The 18,240-nt window shown below is 37.5% G+C and overlaps 1 protein-coding gene across 3 annotated transcripts in view; it reads right to left on the bottom strand.

Annotated features, from left to right (window-relative positions):
* The window catches only part of PPME1 (protein phosphatase methylesterase 1), an 88,204-nt gene that overhangs the window by 41,706 nt on the left and 28,258 nt on the right, over window positions 1–18,240 (bottom strand). For all 3 annotated transcript variants that reach the window (XM_049652127.1, XM_049652145.1, XM_049652137.1), the window contains exons 2-3: window positions 12,333–12,426; window positions 11,695–11,787 (exon numbers count right to left, since the gene is read on the bottom strand). In XM_049652127.1, coding sequence (XP_049508084.1) covers window positions 11,695–11,787; window positions 12,333–12,426 — 187 coding nt within the window. The remainder of the gene's footprint in view (window positions 1–11,694; window positions 11,788–12,332; window positions 12,427–18,240) is intronic.

Here is an 18,240-nt window from a genome sequence, read left to right as displayed (position 1 = left end):
CCCAGTGTCCCCCTTTCCCTCTGGTAATCAACAGTTTATTCTTGGTATTTATAGTTCTGATTCTGCTTTTTATTTATTCATTTGTTGGCCTCCATTTGTGAGTGGTATCATATGGTATTTACCTTTCTCAGTCTGACTTAATTCACTTAGCATAACACCCTCAAGGTCCATCCATGTTGCCTGAAATGGCAGATCTCATCCTTTCTTATGGTTGTGTAATATTCCTTTGTATACCACATTTTCCTTATCCATTCATCTACTGATGGACTCTTAGGTTGCTTACATGTCTTGGCTACTGTAAATAATACTGCAATAAACATAAGGGGTGCATGTATCTTTTTGAACCAGTGTTTTTGTTTTCCCTAGGTAAATACTTAATAGTGGAATTCTTGGATCATATGTTATTTCTGTTTTTAATTTTTTGAGGAACCTCAATACTGCTTTCCACAGTAGCTATACCAATTTACATTCTCACCAACAGTGCCTGAGGGTTTCCTTTTCTCCACATCCTAACACTCCTTGTTTCTTGTCTTCTTGATTTTAGTGACTGCAACAGGTGTGAGGTGATACCCCATAGTGGTTTAGATTTGCATTTTCCTGATCATTGGTGATGTTCAGTATCTTTTCATGTGTCTATTGGCCATCTGTATGTCTTCATTAGAAAAATGTCTATTCAGGTCTTCTGCCCATTTTTTAATTGGACTGTTTTTTGGTCAAGTTATAGGAATTCTTTATATATTTTTGGATATTAAACCTTTATTAGATATATCATTTGCAAATATCTTCTATTCAGTAGGAGACAACCATCCTTTTGTTTTGTTGATGGTTTCCTTTGCTTTCCAAAAGCTTTTTTATTTTGATGCAGTTCTAATAGTTTATTTTTGCTTTTGTTTCCCTTGACATAGGAGACTTACCTAAAAAATGTTCAGGGACACCTGGGTGGTTCAGTTGGTTAAGCATCTGACTCCTGATTTCAGATCAGGTCATGATCTCACAGTCATGAGATTGTGCCCTGCATTGGGCTCTGAGCTGAGCATGGAGCCTGCTTAGGATTCTCTTTCTCCCTCTGCCCCTCCCCACCTCAAAAATATGTTGTTATGACTGAGGTCAGAGAAATTACTGCCTGTGTTCTCTTCTAGGATTTTTTATGGTTTCGGGTCTCACATTTAGGTCTTTAACCCATTTTGAGATTATTTTTATGTATGGTGCCAGAAAATAGTCCAGTTTTCCCAGTACCATTTATGAAAAGACTCTTTCCCCTATTATATATTCTTTCCCACTTTATCATAGATTGACCATATATATGACATTTACATATATATATGAGGTTTATTTGTGGGGTCTCTATCTTGTTCCATTGATCTATGTGTCTATTTTTTTTTTTTTTAAGAGAGAGAGAGAGAGAGAGAGAGAGAGCGAGCAAGTGGGGAGGGTTAGAGGGGGAGAGAGAATCCCAAGCAGGCTCCATGCCAGTGCAGAGCCCAACATAGGGCTCAATCTCACAACCGTAAGATCATGACCTGAGCCAGCATCAGGAGTCTAGCGCTTAACCAACTGAGCCACCCAGGCGCCACTCTATGTGTCAGTTTTTGTGCCAGTATCATACTGTTTTGACTACTACAGCTTTGTAGCACATCTTGAAATCTGTAATTGTGGTACCTTTCTCAGGATTTCTTTGGCTATTTGGTGTCTTCTGGAGACCCATACAAGTTTTAGTATTATTGTTCTAGTTTTGTGAAAAATGCTGCTGGTATTTTGATAGTGACTGCACTGAATCTGTAGATTGCTTTGGGTAATAAGGATATTTTGACAATATTAATTGTTCCAATCCATAAGCAGGGAGTATCTTTCCATTTGTTTGTGTCATCTTCAATTTCTCTCACTAGTGTTTTATATTTTTCAGAGTACAGGTCTTTCACCTCTTTGGTTAAGTTTATTAAGTATTTTATTCTTTTTGGTATTAACTGTAAATAGTATTTTTAAAGTCTCTTTTTGTCACTTCACTGTTAGTGAATAGAAATGCTACCGATTTCTGGGTATTTTGTATCTTGCCACTTTACTGAATTCATTTATTACTTCTAGTAGTTTTTAGTGGAATTTTTAGAGTTTTCTATATATATAGTATGTCATCTGTAAACAGTGACAATTTAACTTCTTTACGAATATGGATGCCTCTTATTTTTCTTGCATGATTGCTATGGCTAGGACTTCTACTATGTTGAATAAAAATGGTTAGAGTGGAATCTTTATCTTGTTCCTGATCTTAGAGAGAAAGCTTTCAGTTTTTCATTACTGAATATGATGTTAGCTGTGGGTTTTCCATATATGGTCTTTATTATGTTGAGGTATGTTCCCTCTAACCCCATTTTATTGAGTTTTTATCATGAATAGATGTTAGTCTTGTTAAATGCTTTCTCTGCATCTATTAAGATGGTCATGATTTTTATTCTTCGTTTTGTTGATGTGGTATATGATGTTGACTGATTTGTGAATACTGAACCATCCCTGCATCCCAGGGATAAGTCCCACCTGATTGTGCTGAATGATCCTTTTAATTTATTGCTGTATGCTGTAAGCTTGTATTTTTTTTTTTTTTTAAAGACTTATCATTTTTTTAATTTTTTTTTTCAACGTTTTTTATTTATTTTTGGGACAGAGAGAGACAGAGCATGAACAGGGGAGGGGCAGAGAGAGAGGGAGACACAGAATCGGAAACAGGCTCCAGGCTCCGAGCCATCAGCCCAGAGCCTGACGCGGGGCTCGAACTCACGGACCGCGAGATCGTGACCTGGCTGAAGTCGGACGCTTAACCGACTGCGCCACCCAGGCGCCCCAAAGCTTGTATTTTTTTAAGGACTTTTGCATCTATGTTCATCACGGCTGTTGGTCCACAGGCTTTTTTTTTTGTAGTGTCTTTGTCTGATTTTTGTATCAGGACAATGCTGGCCTTGTATAATATATTTGGAAGCTTTCCTTCCTCTTCTATTTTTTTGGAATTCTTTGAGGAGAATGGGTATTAACTCTTCTTTGAATGTCTGGTGGAATTCACTTGTGAATCCAATTGGTCCTGGACTTTTATTTTCTGGTAGTTTTTAGATTACTGATTCAATTTCATTTCTTCTTCTTTTTTTTTTTTTTTAAGTTTATTTATTTATTGAGAGAAAGCAAGAGTGTGCTCAAGCGGGAGAGAGGCAGAGAGAGAGGGAGAGAGAATCCCAAGCAGGCCCCCTGCTGTCAACACTGAGCATGAGGCAGGGGTTCAAACCCATGAACTGTGAGATCATGACCTGAGCCAAAATTAGAGTCAGACACTCAGCCAACTGAGCCACCCAGGTGTCCCTCAATTTCATTTCTTGTAATTGGTCTATTCAGGTTTTCTATTTCTTCCTGGTCCAGTTTTGGAAGACTGTATGTTTCTAGAAATTTATCCATTTCTTCTAGGTTGTCCAGTTTGTTGGCATATGATTTTTCATAGTATTTTCTTATAGTCCTTTGTATTTCTGTGGTATCAGTTGTTAGTTCTCTGATTGCTGATTTTACCTATTTGGGTCCTATTTTTTCTTGATGAGTCTGGTTAAGAGTCTGTCAATTTTTGTTATCTTTTCAAAGTACCAGCTCTTGGTTTGACTGATTTTTTTTCTATTCTTTTAGTCTCTAGGTCTTTTATTTCTGCTTTGGTCTTTATTATTTTCTTTCTTCTACTCACCTTGGGCTTTGCTCTTTTTTCTAGTTCCTTCAGGTGAGGATTAGATTGTTTGAGCTTTTTTCTTGTTTCTTGAGATAGGCCTGTATTGCTATATACTTCTCTCTTAGAACTACTTTTGCTGGGGCATCTGGGTGGCTCAGTCAGTTAAGCATCTGACTTTGGCTCAGTCATGATGTCATGGTTTGTGGATTTGAGCTGTGCTGACAGCTCAGAGCCTGGAGCCTGCTTTGGATTCTATATCTCCCTCTCTCTCTGCCCTTCCCCAAGTCGTATTCTGTCCCTCTCTCTCTCAAAAATAAACATTGGGCACCTGGGTGGCTTAGTCAGTTGGGCGTCCGACTTCAGCTCAGGTCATGATCTCACGGTCTGTGGGTTTTATGGCTTTTACTTCTTGTGGTTAACTTTAAAAAGCCCTGCCCCAACATCATATACGTTCTTAAGGTTTGTTTTTTTTAATTTGGTAGTTAACTCCATTTGGATTGTTATTTTTATGGTATATTAACTTGTGTTTTATACATGGGTTTATTTCTTGATTCTTTCTGCCAATACCACACTATTGATAGTTTTAGAGTATGTTTTCATATCTGAGAGGGCAAGTCCCTTCACACTTTTTCAAAATTATCTTGGTCATTATCAGGCATTTATTTTTCTGTGTGTATTTTAGAGTTTGTTGATAAAGTCTCATGAAAAACCCAAGTGAGATTTTAACAAGTTTGTCAGAACATACAGGAACATGATTCTGTGAAGTTTAATGTTTTCTCAATAAATATCTTACGCTATTTATTTTTTAAGTAAGGCTTATTCCCAGATTTTATAGTTTTGTTGCTTTCATGAATAGGATCATTTTTCCTGTGATATTTCCCAACTTAGAAAAGGCAGATTTTAAGATACTGACCTTGTAAACTAAGGCTTAACTAGTTTTTCAGTTGATTTTCCTTGATATTCTAGAAAGACAATAATATTTGTAAGTAATGACAATTCTCATTCTTTTCAAGTCTTTAAAACTCATTTTTCTTCCTAGTTTTATTGTTTAGCCAGAACCTCCAGTATAATGTTGGAAAAATTACCCCTATCTTGTCCCTGACTTTAAAGGAAAGTGTCTAATATTTCACCACTAAGTATATTTATATAATTTTTTGGTATATAAATTCAATAAAGTTAAGGAAGTTATTCACTTATGGATAAAGAAGATGTGGTATATATACACAATGGAGTATTATTTGGCAATCAAAAAGAATGAAATCTTGCCATGTGCAACTACATGGATGCAACTAGAGGGTATCATGCTAAGCGAAATTAGTCAGAGAAAGACAAATACCATATGACTTCACTCATATGAGGACTTTAAGATGCAAAACAGATGAACATAAGGGAAGGGAAGCAAAAATAATATAAAAACAGGGAAGGGGACAAAACATAAGAGACTCTTAAATATGGAGAACAAACAGAGGGTTACTGGAGGGGTTGTGGGAGGGGGCTGGGCTAAATGGGTAAGGGGCATTAAGGAATCTACTCCTGAAATCATTGTTGCACTATATGCTAACTTGGATGTAAATTAAAAAAAATAAATTAAATTAAAAAACAAAAAAAAGAAGTTATTCACTTATTCCCAGGTGCCAGAAGTTTGCAACCTAAGTGGGTACTGTATTTGATCAAGTCCTGTTTTGGGTGTCAAGTTAAGCAAGAGATTAATTACACTGATAGATGTTCTTTTTTTTTTTTTTTTTTTTTAAATGTTTTTTTTTTTTTAAAGAGAAAGACAGAATGAGCGGGGGGGGCAAAGGGAGGGGGGGGGGGGAGAGAGAGAGAGAGAGAGAGAGAGAGAGAGAGAGAATGAGAGAGAATCCCAAGTAGGCTCCACACTGTCAGCACAGAGCCTGACGTGGGGCTCAATCTCACGAACTGACCATGACCTGAGCTGAAATCAAGAGTTGGACACTTAGCTGACTGAGTCACCCAAGCACCCTTATACTGATAGATTTTCTAATCTATTTATTATCTTATTATACTACTGGATTCAATCTGCTGTTATTTAGGATTTTGCATCTATTTGATAATTGAAATTGAAACTGGCTCATAGTTTTCCTGCATTTTTGTGGCCTAGTTTTAGTATTAGACTGATGCTACATTCATAAATAAATTGGGCTGCTTAAAACAGTACCAGTCTAAGTAGTGTTTTTACATGGTGAAAAAAATTAATTGAACTTTCTCCTTCTGGGGAGAAATTAACATTTCACAAGATAGCAAATATTTAGAATTGTGTAATACAAGAATAGTCTTTTAACTAGTCTGCCTGCCTCCATTTGTGTCTCTGGCCCAATCCATTAGCTATAGTAGTATCTTGACTAACACCCTTCAATAACTTATTGCCTATAACTGTGACACTCAATTAGAAGTAGGTAGAGGTATATCAAAATACTCAACTTCCCAGAACTTACCAGTCTGGATATGTTTGTGATTATTTCAAACTAAACATACTTTACATACCCCTTGCCAATTTTGACATCCTAAGATATACTTAATGTGGATATGGATGGGGGAAGTGTTTAAAAACAGGTATCTGCGCCTGGGTGGCTCAGTCGGTTGGGCGTCCGACTTCGGCTCAGGTCACGATCTCACGGTCCATGAGTTCGAGCCCCGTGTCGGGCTCTGGGCTGATGGCTCAGAGCCTGGAGCCTGCTTCCGATTCTGTGTCTTCCTCTCTCTCTGCCCCTTCCCCATTCATGCTCTGTCTCTCTCTGTCCCAAAAAATAAATAAACGTTAAAAAAAAAAAAAATTAAAAACAGGTATCTACTATTACCCTGAACTAAAGGATAAGGTGTACTTCCTGATACAAAAGGTCCTCCCATAATTTTTCCCCTGTGATCTCTAGGCACCTCTTTCCCTGCTCACTATCCTCATACTCTGTACTCAAGCTACTGATAATTTCCAAAACACACTTCATTGTTACAGTTTTCACTGCTTTTACATTTCTCTCTCCTTGGAATGCTTTCTTTATAATCCAACTTCTATTCAGTCTTCAAAATCTAGTTCAGATGTCTTCTCTCTTATGAAACTTTCCTTATAGTCCCCTCAATCATCACCAGAGTTAATAATTTCCTCCTCTGTTACTTTTGTATCTTGTACAGAGATGCTGTAAATTTGTCTAAAACTGAGTGCTTGAGTCAAACACTTTATCAAGAGGCTCACTCACATCTTTTATTTACTCTCACAATTTCCCTATTGACTTAGGTGTTATTATACACATTTACAGACTGAGAAACAAAAGCCTGACAGATTAAGTTGTTTTGAAATTCAAACCCCAATCTGTTTGAGATGAAAGCTGCTTAATTTTTTTGCTGTGTTATTTGTTTACATGTGCCATCTTCATTTTTCCTATCTTCCCCATTAGATTTAAAACATCATATGAACAAGAGGATAGGATGTATTTAATTCTCTACTGTATCCATACCACCTAACATTATGCCTGGTACAAAGCAGGGATTTAACAAGTTATTTCCTGATTGGTTGATCTTATTAAAGAGTGAATTCTCATATTTTTCTTTTTTTTAAAGTTTGAGAGAGAAAAAGAGCATGTGCGCATACACGAGTGAGGGAGGGGCAGAGAGAGAGAGAGAGAGAGAGAGAGAGAGAGAGACTCTGAGAGAATCCCAAGTAGGCTCCACACTGTGAGCGTGGAGCCTGATGTGGGGCTCAATGTCATGAACTGTGAGATCATGACCTGAGCTGAAATAAAGAGTTGTACCCTCTAAACCACACACACCACTGACCCTGGCTTTCACCAAGCTAACCCTTATTTTGTTTTTCTTATGAAGCTTATATGCACAAAAGAGCAGCATTAGAACATTTCTTATTGGGGCAGCTGGGTGGCTCGGTTGGTTAAGCATGCGACTTCAGCTCAGGTCATGATCTCACGACTTGTGGGTTCAAGCCCTGTGTTGGGCTCTGTGCTGCCAGCTCACAGCCTGAGCCTGAGCCTGATTTAGATTCTGTGTCTCCCTTTCTCTCTGCTCCTCCCCCACTCATGCTCTGTCTCTCAAAAAATAAATAAACATTAAAAAAAATTAGAATGTATTTGTTTTCTAGTGCCTTTGCCAACACTGAGAATTAGTTTTGGATAATATTAATTTGATATCAAAAACAAATGATACCTCCTATGTTAATCATATCTGATTACTAGTGAGGATGAACTTTCTCCTGTTTGTTCTCCATGAATTGTTTCTTCATGTCCTTAGTGTCGCATATCCTGTGTTTGGGATTCTAACCATGTTATATAACTTCCTTATGTATCAGCCATATGTAAACGGCTTACTAACATTTGACAAAATCTTTAGGATAATTACATCTTTTCTTCTTTCTCAAACAGGATACACTGTACAAAATTTAACCTTTTCTTAATTGTTCAAGACTGATGTTAACTTACTCAAGGAATAACTATTGAGCAACAACTCCGAACACAAGTCCTGTATGCTGTCATATTAAGAGTGAATGAGGCACAGTTCTGTCAAGGATCTCATGATCTAGCATCCCAAATATCAATCACAGTTGTTCCCTGTCTTCTTTTGGTTGTTAATACACTCATCCTCCTGCTATGCTAGCGCCTTTTTGTTTCTATTTTACTACCTTATTTTACCAATTATCATCTGGGTGGATGTCTGAGGGAAATTCTGCTTCTCATGATTATAAGGTACTTGGGTCTGTTCCTGCTGTTTGACATGGTTGCCTACTGGATCATGTTCTAGTGTTTACGAAAATATGACCTCTGGAGTCAAGTCAGTTGCCACAGCACTAATGTTTACATAGCCATTCTTATTTCTAAAGCACTGTCACATATAAACTCATTTAGCAGGCTGGTACACTGTCAAGAATAACAACAAAAAAGGGCAGGTAAATTTAGCCAGTAAAAGCCCAACCCATTAAGTTGAGTAGTAGAGAATTTCCTTGATTATATAAGTAAACCAGGTAAACAACTGGGGCATAATGACCTATCTATGAAAAACTTTCACAAATTTTTGGAATGCTAATAGATGTTTTTAGAAAAAAGGAATTGAGGGGTGCCTGGGTGGCTCAGTCGGTTAAATGTCCAGACTCTTGATTTCAGTTCAGGTCATGATCTCACAGTTCATGAGATCAAGACCCATGTTGATCTGTACTGACAGCACAGAACCTGCTTGGGATTCTTTCCCTTTGCCCATCCTTCACTTGCTGCTCTGTCCCTTGTCTCTCTCGAAAGAAATAAATAAACATTAAAAAAAGAAGAAAAAAGGAACTGAGTGATAGAATACATTTAGAAGACAGTTGAAATGAAATAGATTAACTTAGAAGAACATGCCTAAGGCTTTAGTAACGTACTGATATATAGTGAATTTCTGAGAGATAAGAGAACATTGTATGTAATATTTCTTAAACTCATTTAATCACAAAAACCCTATTTCATTAATATCTCATGGGATTTGTAATCTGTAGAATACACTTTGGTAAAAGAAGAACTAGAGTATCCTCTACAATAACAAGTATAACAACGTCAGCAGCTATTTATCAATCCCCTCCTCTATGCCAGGCACTTTCCATATTACTTGTTTCTACCTATGAGATAAAAATATTTATTATCGATATATGTCAACAAATCACTTATTAGGATATTTATACATGACTTTAAAATTTACAGTTTTCATATTCCATTATTTTACATAATTTTCAAGGAAACCTTGAAATGTAAGACTATTTGGAGAATAAAAGTTTACATGGCTTGCTCAATGGTTTAAGTAGCTTCTTCAAGGATATATTACCAATACTGGCAAAACTGGGACTAGAAATCACATCTTCCAATTCCTACTTCATTTTTCCCTCCCTTAGTGTCAAAAGCAATAGCTGTTTTACAGGGAATCTGTTCTAGCCCTATGCAGATCCCTCATCTCTAAGGACTCTGAACACTCAACTAGGTAACATTAGCTCTGATTTTATATTAGAGTCCTAGGGACTCTTGATATTAGCAGATCAAAAGTTCAAAGAATATAGTGAGATTACTATTGGCTTACATAGGTAATTCTCATCAAAATTTTATAAAATCTTGTGACCCACTATCTACTGTCCTTGGAATAAAGCTTTTCCTAACCAAACATTACTTTTTGCCAAATTTCTTACGAGGTAGAGCCTGGAGTCACTATCCCTAGCAAGTTTCAACTCCGTTGTATGAATGTGACACACCAATTAAGAGGGAGCTTCTTTCCCCTCTGCAGTCACACATTTCTTTCCTTCCATGTCTTGGTGTTAGCTGCCCAGTGACAGTGTACTAGTTTAGAGCAGAGCCAGCCAAGTCATAGTACATGAACAATTTCTGGTGGCTCTGACCACCAGAAGTACCGGGCAACCGGAGTACATTTACTACTACAGCTGCTACATTAGGAACAGGCGTGTGATGCTGTTACTTGTTCGTTCAAGAAACATTCCTTGAGCATACAATTATGTGCCAGGCATAAATAAGCCATGATCTAAACCTCCAAAAAAGCTATCTAGTTGAAGAATGTAAATGATCAAAGCAATGCTATTAAGGACTTGAAATGTGGGTAGTCCAAACTGAGATGTGTTATAAGTGCCTAAAATACACACTGATTTTCAAAGACAGTATAAAAAAATGGAGTGAAATATCTCAATAGTAATTTTTATATTGATTACCTGTTGAAATAATACTTTGGGTACAGTGAGTTAAATAAAATATATATTATTAAAAATAACTTCACCTCCTTCTTTGTAGCTATTTTATGTCCCTACTAGATTTTAAATTACATATGTGGCAAAAAAGATTACATCTATGGCTTGCATTATATTTCTATTAGACAACACAGGTGTAGGGAGATGAAAGAGCCTGGGACTTACGGGCAAATCAAACAGCTATGTCCTAAGGTAGGAGAAAGGAAGTAGCAAATAAGATAGGAATCAGATCATTTAGTAATTTAGTAACAGATGAGTAGGTGCCTATGTTGTGAGAACTATTCCCAATAATCCTGCTGCCAGGAACAAAATGATATGTTCAGGGCCCTCCTAAACTCCATAGCCATCTAGATCCGTTATCTAGTACATCATTCCCACTTGCTCCCATTTTCTGTCCTTCAGACTCCCAGGTGGTAAGTAAAGAAATATGTACATCTGCTTGATATACACAAGAAAAGACGACAATTTCATTTTAGATGGAACGTTGCTAGTATTTTCCTCAGCAGTATCTCTCCTTGCATAGAGTTAAGCATATCAGAAAGATCTAGAACTGGTAGCATTCACACAGATATACATCCTCTACTCTGGAACAGGGCTTACTTCCCAATAGCTCACAAGTACCATTAAAATATAAAGCATTATTATAAAAAAGAAGGAAGGGGCACCTGGGCCACTTAGTTGGCCATAATTCTTGATTTCAGATCAGGTCATGATCTCACAGTTCATGAGAGGGATTCTCTGTCTCCCTCTCTCTCTGCCCATCCCCTGCTCACTCTCTCAAAATAAACAAATAAACATAAAAAAATTTTTTAAATAAAAATAAAAAAGGAAATCTTCCAAATACTTATGGAACATCTCTATGTGTAAAGTACTACACTACACTCAATGAAGGAGACGAATAAAGGATAGACATTATATCTATCTAAAGTACCTGAGTAGATTATTTCTGCTTATCTCTTACTTAAGTTATTTAGATACAGACCCCTACATATGATCAGGGACAAATTCCATCTCCCTTATCCTAATGCAATATATACACAACATTTTATAAAATATTTGAAGAATTCACGCACTAAGCTCATCCCAGTTAAGAACTTTAAAGAACAGGTGATCTTGGGCCTACCATAACAAATATTTTGAATCAACTCGCATCCCTAACCTTCTTATATCAAGCTATATGAGTGAGCACAGAATAAAGAGTTAGGTAAGTCAAATTCATCCAGAAGTAAACAATCGTTGTGATAACATCAAATATTACTATCAACTACTTACTTACCGTGAACACAGCCCAGGATAGGGCAGAATGGCCTCCTCCATGCAGAAGGAGTAGGACAGGACCCTCTGAACCACTCTTGTAAACTCGAAAAGTGTATGAATAGTTAAAGATAACATATCTAAGCATTTCCTCACTGAAGTTTTTGATTATTTTATCATAATACTGACTAGAAAACTCAGGCAGTACAACGCTCTATGCAAAGCTACAGACTTACAAACTTAAGAGACACTTAAATACAAGTTTCTGAAACACCAAACCTGTTTTTGAAGGATGGAGCCTGTATGACCACTTTTTCAATGAGCAAACAAAAAAAGATTCCCTTTGCCCTAATGAGGACATAGTCCCTAGTTTCTAGATGCCAAACTGATTCAACTCACTTGATTCATGAAACCTCCCCCTGTGCCCTTAAGAGATACACCAGTTTTAGGAATTTAATTCTTCTTTCCCCACGCATTAGACAATTTTATCCATGTAAGACGTTGGCACAGACTTACAGGTTAAATTTCATGCTATACAAAGAACAGGTAGGGAACAAAAATGAAATAAACAGCAGGGAGAAAGAACATTTTAGAAATTCACATGTCTTCTTAGACAACATTATAAACTTGTTAAAGAATAAGTTATTTTGTAAAGGATATATCCTTGCCAGTTTCATTCTCTACTTCTACATCTTCCATGGACTCAAAGTACTGACTCCAAGAAACAGGGGAAAAGTCTCGCTTTCTTCCAGGGCTAAGGAAAAAAAGAGAGAGAGAGAGAGTTCAAGTATAGTTATGCATGAAAAGATAAAATCTTGATCAACAAATGCTAAATGTAAATCTGAAATGAAAACTGCAGGCAGGGGTATTTTCTCTCTTTTTTTTAATTTTATTTTTTATTTTTTAAAATTTACATCCAAACTAGTTAGTATATAGTGAAGCAATGATTTCAGGAGTAGATTCCTTAACGCCCCTTACCCATTTAGCCCATCCCCCCTCCCACAATCCCTCCAGCAACCGTCAGTTTGTTCCCCGTATTTAACAGTCTCTTATGTTTTGTCCCCCTCCCTGTTTTTATATTATTTTTGTTTCCCTTCCCTTATGTTCATCTCTTTTGTCTCTTAAAGTCCTCATATGAGTGAAGTCATATGATTTTTGTCTTTCCCTGACTAATTTCACTTAGCATAATACCCTCCAGTTCCATTCACATAGTTGCAAATGGCAAGATTTCATTCTTGATTGCTGAGTAATACTCCATTGTATATATATACCACATCTTCTTTATCCATTCATCCATGATGGACATTTGGGCTCTTTCCATACTTTGGCTATTGTTGATAGTGCTGCTATAAACATGGGCGTGCATGTGTCCCTTTGAAACAGCACACCTGTATCCCTTGGATAAATGTCTAGTAGTGCAATTGCTGGGTCGTAGGGTAGTTCTATTTTTAGTTTTTTGAGGAACCTCCATACTGTTTTCCAGAGTGGCTGCACCAGCTTGCATTGCCACCGACAATGCAAAAGAGATCCTCATTCTCTGCATCCTCGCCGACATCTGTTGTTGCCTGACTTGTTAATGTTAGCCATTCTGACAGGTGTAAGGTGGTATCTCATTGTGGTTTTGATTTGTATTTCCCTGATGCTGAGAGATGTTGAGCATTTTTTCATATGTCGGTTGGCCGTCTGGATGTCTTCCTTGGAGAAGTGTCTATTCATATCTTTTGCCCATTTCTCACTAGATTATTTGTTTTTTGGGTGTTGAGTTTGATAAGTTCTTTGTAGATTTTGGATACTAACTCTATATCTGATATGTCATTTGCAAATATCTTCTCCCATTCTGTCGGTTGCCTTTTAGTTTTGCGGATTGTTTCCTTCACTGTGCAGAAGCTTTTTATTTTGATGAGGTCCCAGCAGTTCATTTTTGCTTTTGTTTCCCTTGCCTCCAGAGACGTGCTGAGTAAGAAGTTGCTGCGGCCAAGATCAAAGAGGTCTTTGCCTGCTTTCTCCTTGAGGATTTTGATGGCTTCCTTTAGATTTAGGTCTAAATCTAGATTAGGTCTTAGATTTAGGTCTTTCATCTCTTTTGAGTTTATTTTTGTGTATGGTGTAAGAAAGTGGTCTGGGTTCATTCTTCTGCATGTCACTGTCCAGTTTTCCCAGCACCACTTGCTGAAAAGACTGTCTTTATTCCATTGGATATTCTTTCCTGTTTTGTCAAAGATTAGGTGCCCATAACGTTTGTGAGTCCATTTCTGGGTTCTCTATTCTATTCCATTGATCTAAGTGTCTGTTCTTGTGCCAGTACCATACTGTCTTCATGATTACAGCTTTGTAGTATAGCTTGAAGTCTGGGATTGCGATGCCTCCTGCTTTGGTTTTCTTTTTCAAGATTGCTTTGGCTATTTGGGGTCTTTTCTGGTTCCATACAAATTTTACAATTCTTTGTTCTAGCTCTGTGAAGAATGCCGGTGTTACTTTGATAGGGATTGCGTTGAATATGTAGATTGCTTTGGGTAGTATCGACATTTTAACAATATTTGTTCTTCCTATCCAGGAGCATGGAATCTCTTTCCATTTCTTTGGGTCTTCTTCAATTTCTTTCATAAGCTTTCTACAGTTTTCAGTGTGTAGATTTTTCACCTCTTTGGTTAGATTTATTCCTAGGTATTTAATGGTTTTTGGTGCAACTGTAAATGGGATCGATTCCTTGATTTCTCTTTCTGTTGTTGCTTCATTGTTGGTATATAGGAATGCAACCGATTTCTGTGCATTGATTTTATATCCTGCAATTTTGCTCAATTCATGAATCAATTCTAGCAGTTTTTTGGTGTAATCTTTTGGGTTTTCCATATAGAGTACCATGTCTTCTGCAAAGAGTGAAAGTTTGACTTCCTCCTGGCCGATTTGGATGCCTTTTATTTCTTTGTGTTGTCTGATTGCAGAGGCTAAGACTTCTAATACTATATTGAATAACAGTGGTGAGAGTGGACATCCCTGTCTTGTTCCTGACCTTAGGGGGAAAGCTCTCAGTTTTTCCCCATTGAGGATGATATTAGCATTGGGTCGTCCATATATGGCTTTTATGATCTCGAGGTATGCTCCTTCTATCCCTACTTTCTTGAGGGTTTTTATGAAGAAAGGATGCTGTAGTTTGTCAAATGCTTTCCCTACATCTATTGAGAGGATCATATGGTTCTTGTCCTTTCTTTTATTGATGTGATGAATCACGTTAATTGTTTTGCGGATATTGAACCAGCCCTGCATCCCAGGTATAAATCCCGAGGGGTATTTTCTCTTAAAGAATGAGGAGTTTTCATACAGAAACCATCACATTAAAAGTGTGTCTTAAAAAGTTCAAATATAGATTTAAGAGTAAAAATGTTAGGACTTTAGGAAGTTCATTAGCATATTTTAATCACAGATATAATCTGTGTACATATGTCAGAAAACCTGCTAATTCTCTTTCCTTGCTCTTTAAAAAAAATTTTTTTAATGTTATTTATTTTTGAGAGAGGGAGAGACAGAATGCAAGCAGGGGACAGACAGAGAGAGAGGAAGACACAGAATCCAAAGCAGGCTCCAGGCTCCAAGCTGTCAGCACAGAGCTTGATGTGGGACTCAAACCCATGAACTGTGAGATCATGACCTGAGCCAAAGTCAGATGCTTAACCAACCAAACTACCCAGGCGCCCCTCTCCTTGTTCTTAGTTATAGGCTCATGCCTATCCTCTCAAGTCACTCTAATATCATTCCTGCTATAATAATTTTTAAAAATTTTTATTTATTTTGAGATTGGGGAGGGGGGGAGGAACAGAGATAGATGGGGAGAGCGAATTCTAAGCAGGCTCTCCACTGTCAGCACATAGCCCAATGTGGGGCTCAAACTCAGGAACCCATGAGATCACAACCTGAGCTGAAATCAAAAGTCAGACATTTAACCAACTAAGCCACCCAGGCACACTCCTGCTATAATCATTTTTGATCACCATTCCTTGTTTATACCTTTAATCCCTCATATTATTTCATGTTGTTTTCATCATCTCCCAACTAATCAGTACACAACCTTCATAAAAGACAAACTGGCAATACCTTGAACTTCTAGGAATTTATCCAAAGATATGGCATATCTATTAATGTAGCATTGTTTTCAATAGAGAAAAATCAGTAACAATTTAAGTATCCATCAACAGGTGATAGATTAAAATAAATTGTGGTACACAGAAATAATATAGTTATAAAAAGATGGAAGGAATTATATACTGATAACATTCTTTGTATATGGATGAGATACACTGTTAAGTATACAAACATGATGCGTTTTACAATTTGGGTAAAATGGGAAGTATGTGCATATATAATACCTCTGGAAGAATACTGATATAATACGGATATATTCTGGGAGGGGAACTATATCTGGAAGATGAGAGGGACAATTTTCAATGTATACCCCTTTTAATTTTTGAACCAGAAATTATTTTTAAAAATAAAATTATTTTAAAATAAAACAAAAATAACCAATAAATATCTATTTACAACCTGTATCTTCAACCTTGGATGAGACACAAGAAAGGAACCTTGAGACTTATCCTATTTCTACACCTATTCTTCTCAGTAATGGAGGGAATTCAGAATTCTATCAGCAACAAAACATTACCTCCTGCCAAGTATTTTCCTGTATATGCCATGGGGGCAAATGCAGAACAAAGTATAATACAAAACCCCTTTTAAAGACTTAAATTAGTACAAAAGCACTCTAGGTTGACTTTAATACTGTAATTACAATGGAGAAACTGCACAGTTAGGTATTCTTTCAACAGTCAAACATTTATTGAACATCTACACTCTTCTGGCATTGAACAGGTTCAATAACATTTACCAAAGGAACTTTTTTTTTTTTTTTTTTTTTTTTAAAGAAAGGCAGACTGCCACGTGCAGCACCTTACTTGGATGTGTCTGGAGTCTTGAAAGCTTGACTACCCGACATTCTCCTACAAATGGACCTTGAGAGCTTGTTTAGAGGTTTTAGCAGGGGAGCACGGCTACTTGTATACCCTTGACTGAAGAACGATCCTCCTCTATCGGGGAAGGTCGTCCTCTTCGGCCAAGTGCGCAGCTTCTGGAAGGATGCACGTGAAGCAGTGAGGGAGGAAGGGGACGCCTGCCTAGCCAGCCAGATCAGCTGAATTAATCCTGGCGATCAATGGGGTGACAGATGTCGCAGCCATATCACCCTCACATCCAGAAAAGGAACTTTTAAAAATACTGATGTTTGGGTTTCACTTCTAGAAACTGATTCAAATGGCTTGACGTGTGGTCTAGGCACTAATTTCTTTTTAATTTTAGAGAATGGGAGAGAGAGAGCGCACACGGGGTAAGGGCAGTGGAAGAAGGAGAGAGAATCCCAAGTAGGCACCACGCTCAGCATAGAGCCTGAGGTGGGGCTCAATCTCTCGATCCTGGGATCATGACCTCAGCCGAAATCTAGAGTTGGGACACTCAACCGACTGAGCTAGCCAGGCGTCCCTGCACTGACAATTTTTTTTTAATTTTTTTTTTTAACGTTTATTTATTTTTGAGACAGAGAGAGACACAGCATGAACGGGGGAGGGGCAGAGAGAGAGGGAGACACAGAATCGGAAGCAAGCTCCAGGCTCTGAGCCATCAGCCCAGAGCCCGACGCGGGGCTTGAACTCGCGGACGGCGAGATTGCGACCTGAGCTGAAGTCGGACACCTAACCGACTGAGCCACCCAGGCGCCCCATGCACTGACAATTTTTAAAGATCCCCAAGTTGAGAGAGTTGAGATGCCCAAGTTGAGAGAGTTGAAGAATAAAAAGGTAGAGTAAATGATCTGGAATGAGAGAAGAGTTCAAATTCCTCACAGTTCCTACCATTTTCCAGTATTTCCCTGCAAATCTCTAACAATTAGAGTATGTATTTGGGGAAATTCAAATTACCTAAATTCTTTTTGCATTGGATTATAGTGACTGAATAAAATAACATGTCTTTCAAAAGAATCTAATACATCTGAGATTTAGTAGTTGCTCAGAAAACGGATAAAATCCTAACTTCTGATAGAAAAACTGCCTCTGTAGAAGTAATTTCCAATTTCAGCATTGACTTATTTTTTCTGGTTTGCTAGTTGTACTTGAATTCCTACTGGAAAACTAAAAGTAGAACTCTTAATTCTACTGACTCACCCATCACTCACAAATCCACCTACATATATACTAATTTGAGTATAACAACCACACATGGTATGTCAAACATGTTATAATTGATTTTAAGGATCTATGCATGAATTTTTGATGTCTGGACTCAGGGCATCATCACAGTAATAGTATCTAACATTTACTGTGCCACAACAGTGAGTCACTCTGCCAAGTAATTTATAGGCATGATTCCATTTAATCCTCACAAAACTTCAAGTTATTTTTATCCCCATTTCACAGATGACAGATTTAGAGATATAAAGTCACTTGACCAAGGTTATACAACTAACTACTAAATAAATGGCAGTGACAGGATTCAAATCCAGTTCCATCACTCTTAAAAGTCTCTGCTCTTT

This window comes from Panthera uncia, chromosome D1 (assembly GCF_023721935.1).
Source record: "Panthera uncia isolate 11264 chromosome D1, Puncia_PCG_1.0, whole genome shotgun sequence".
NCBI lineage: Eukaryota > Metazoa > Chordata > Mammalia > Carnivora > Felidae > Panthera > Panthera uncia.
The sequence above is the reverse complement of the archived record's forward strand: the minus strand, read 5'-3'. Positions and strand labels throughout refer to the sequence as shown.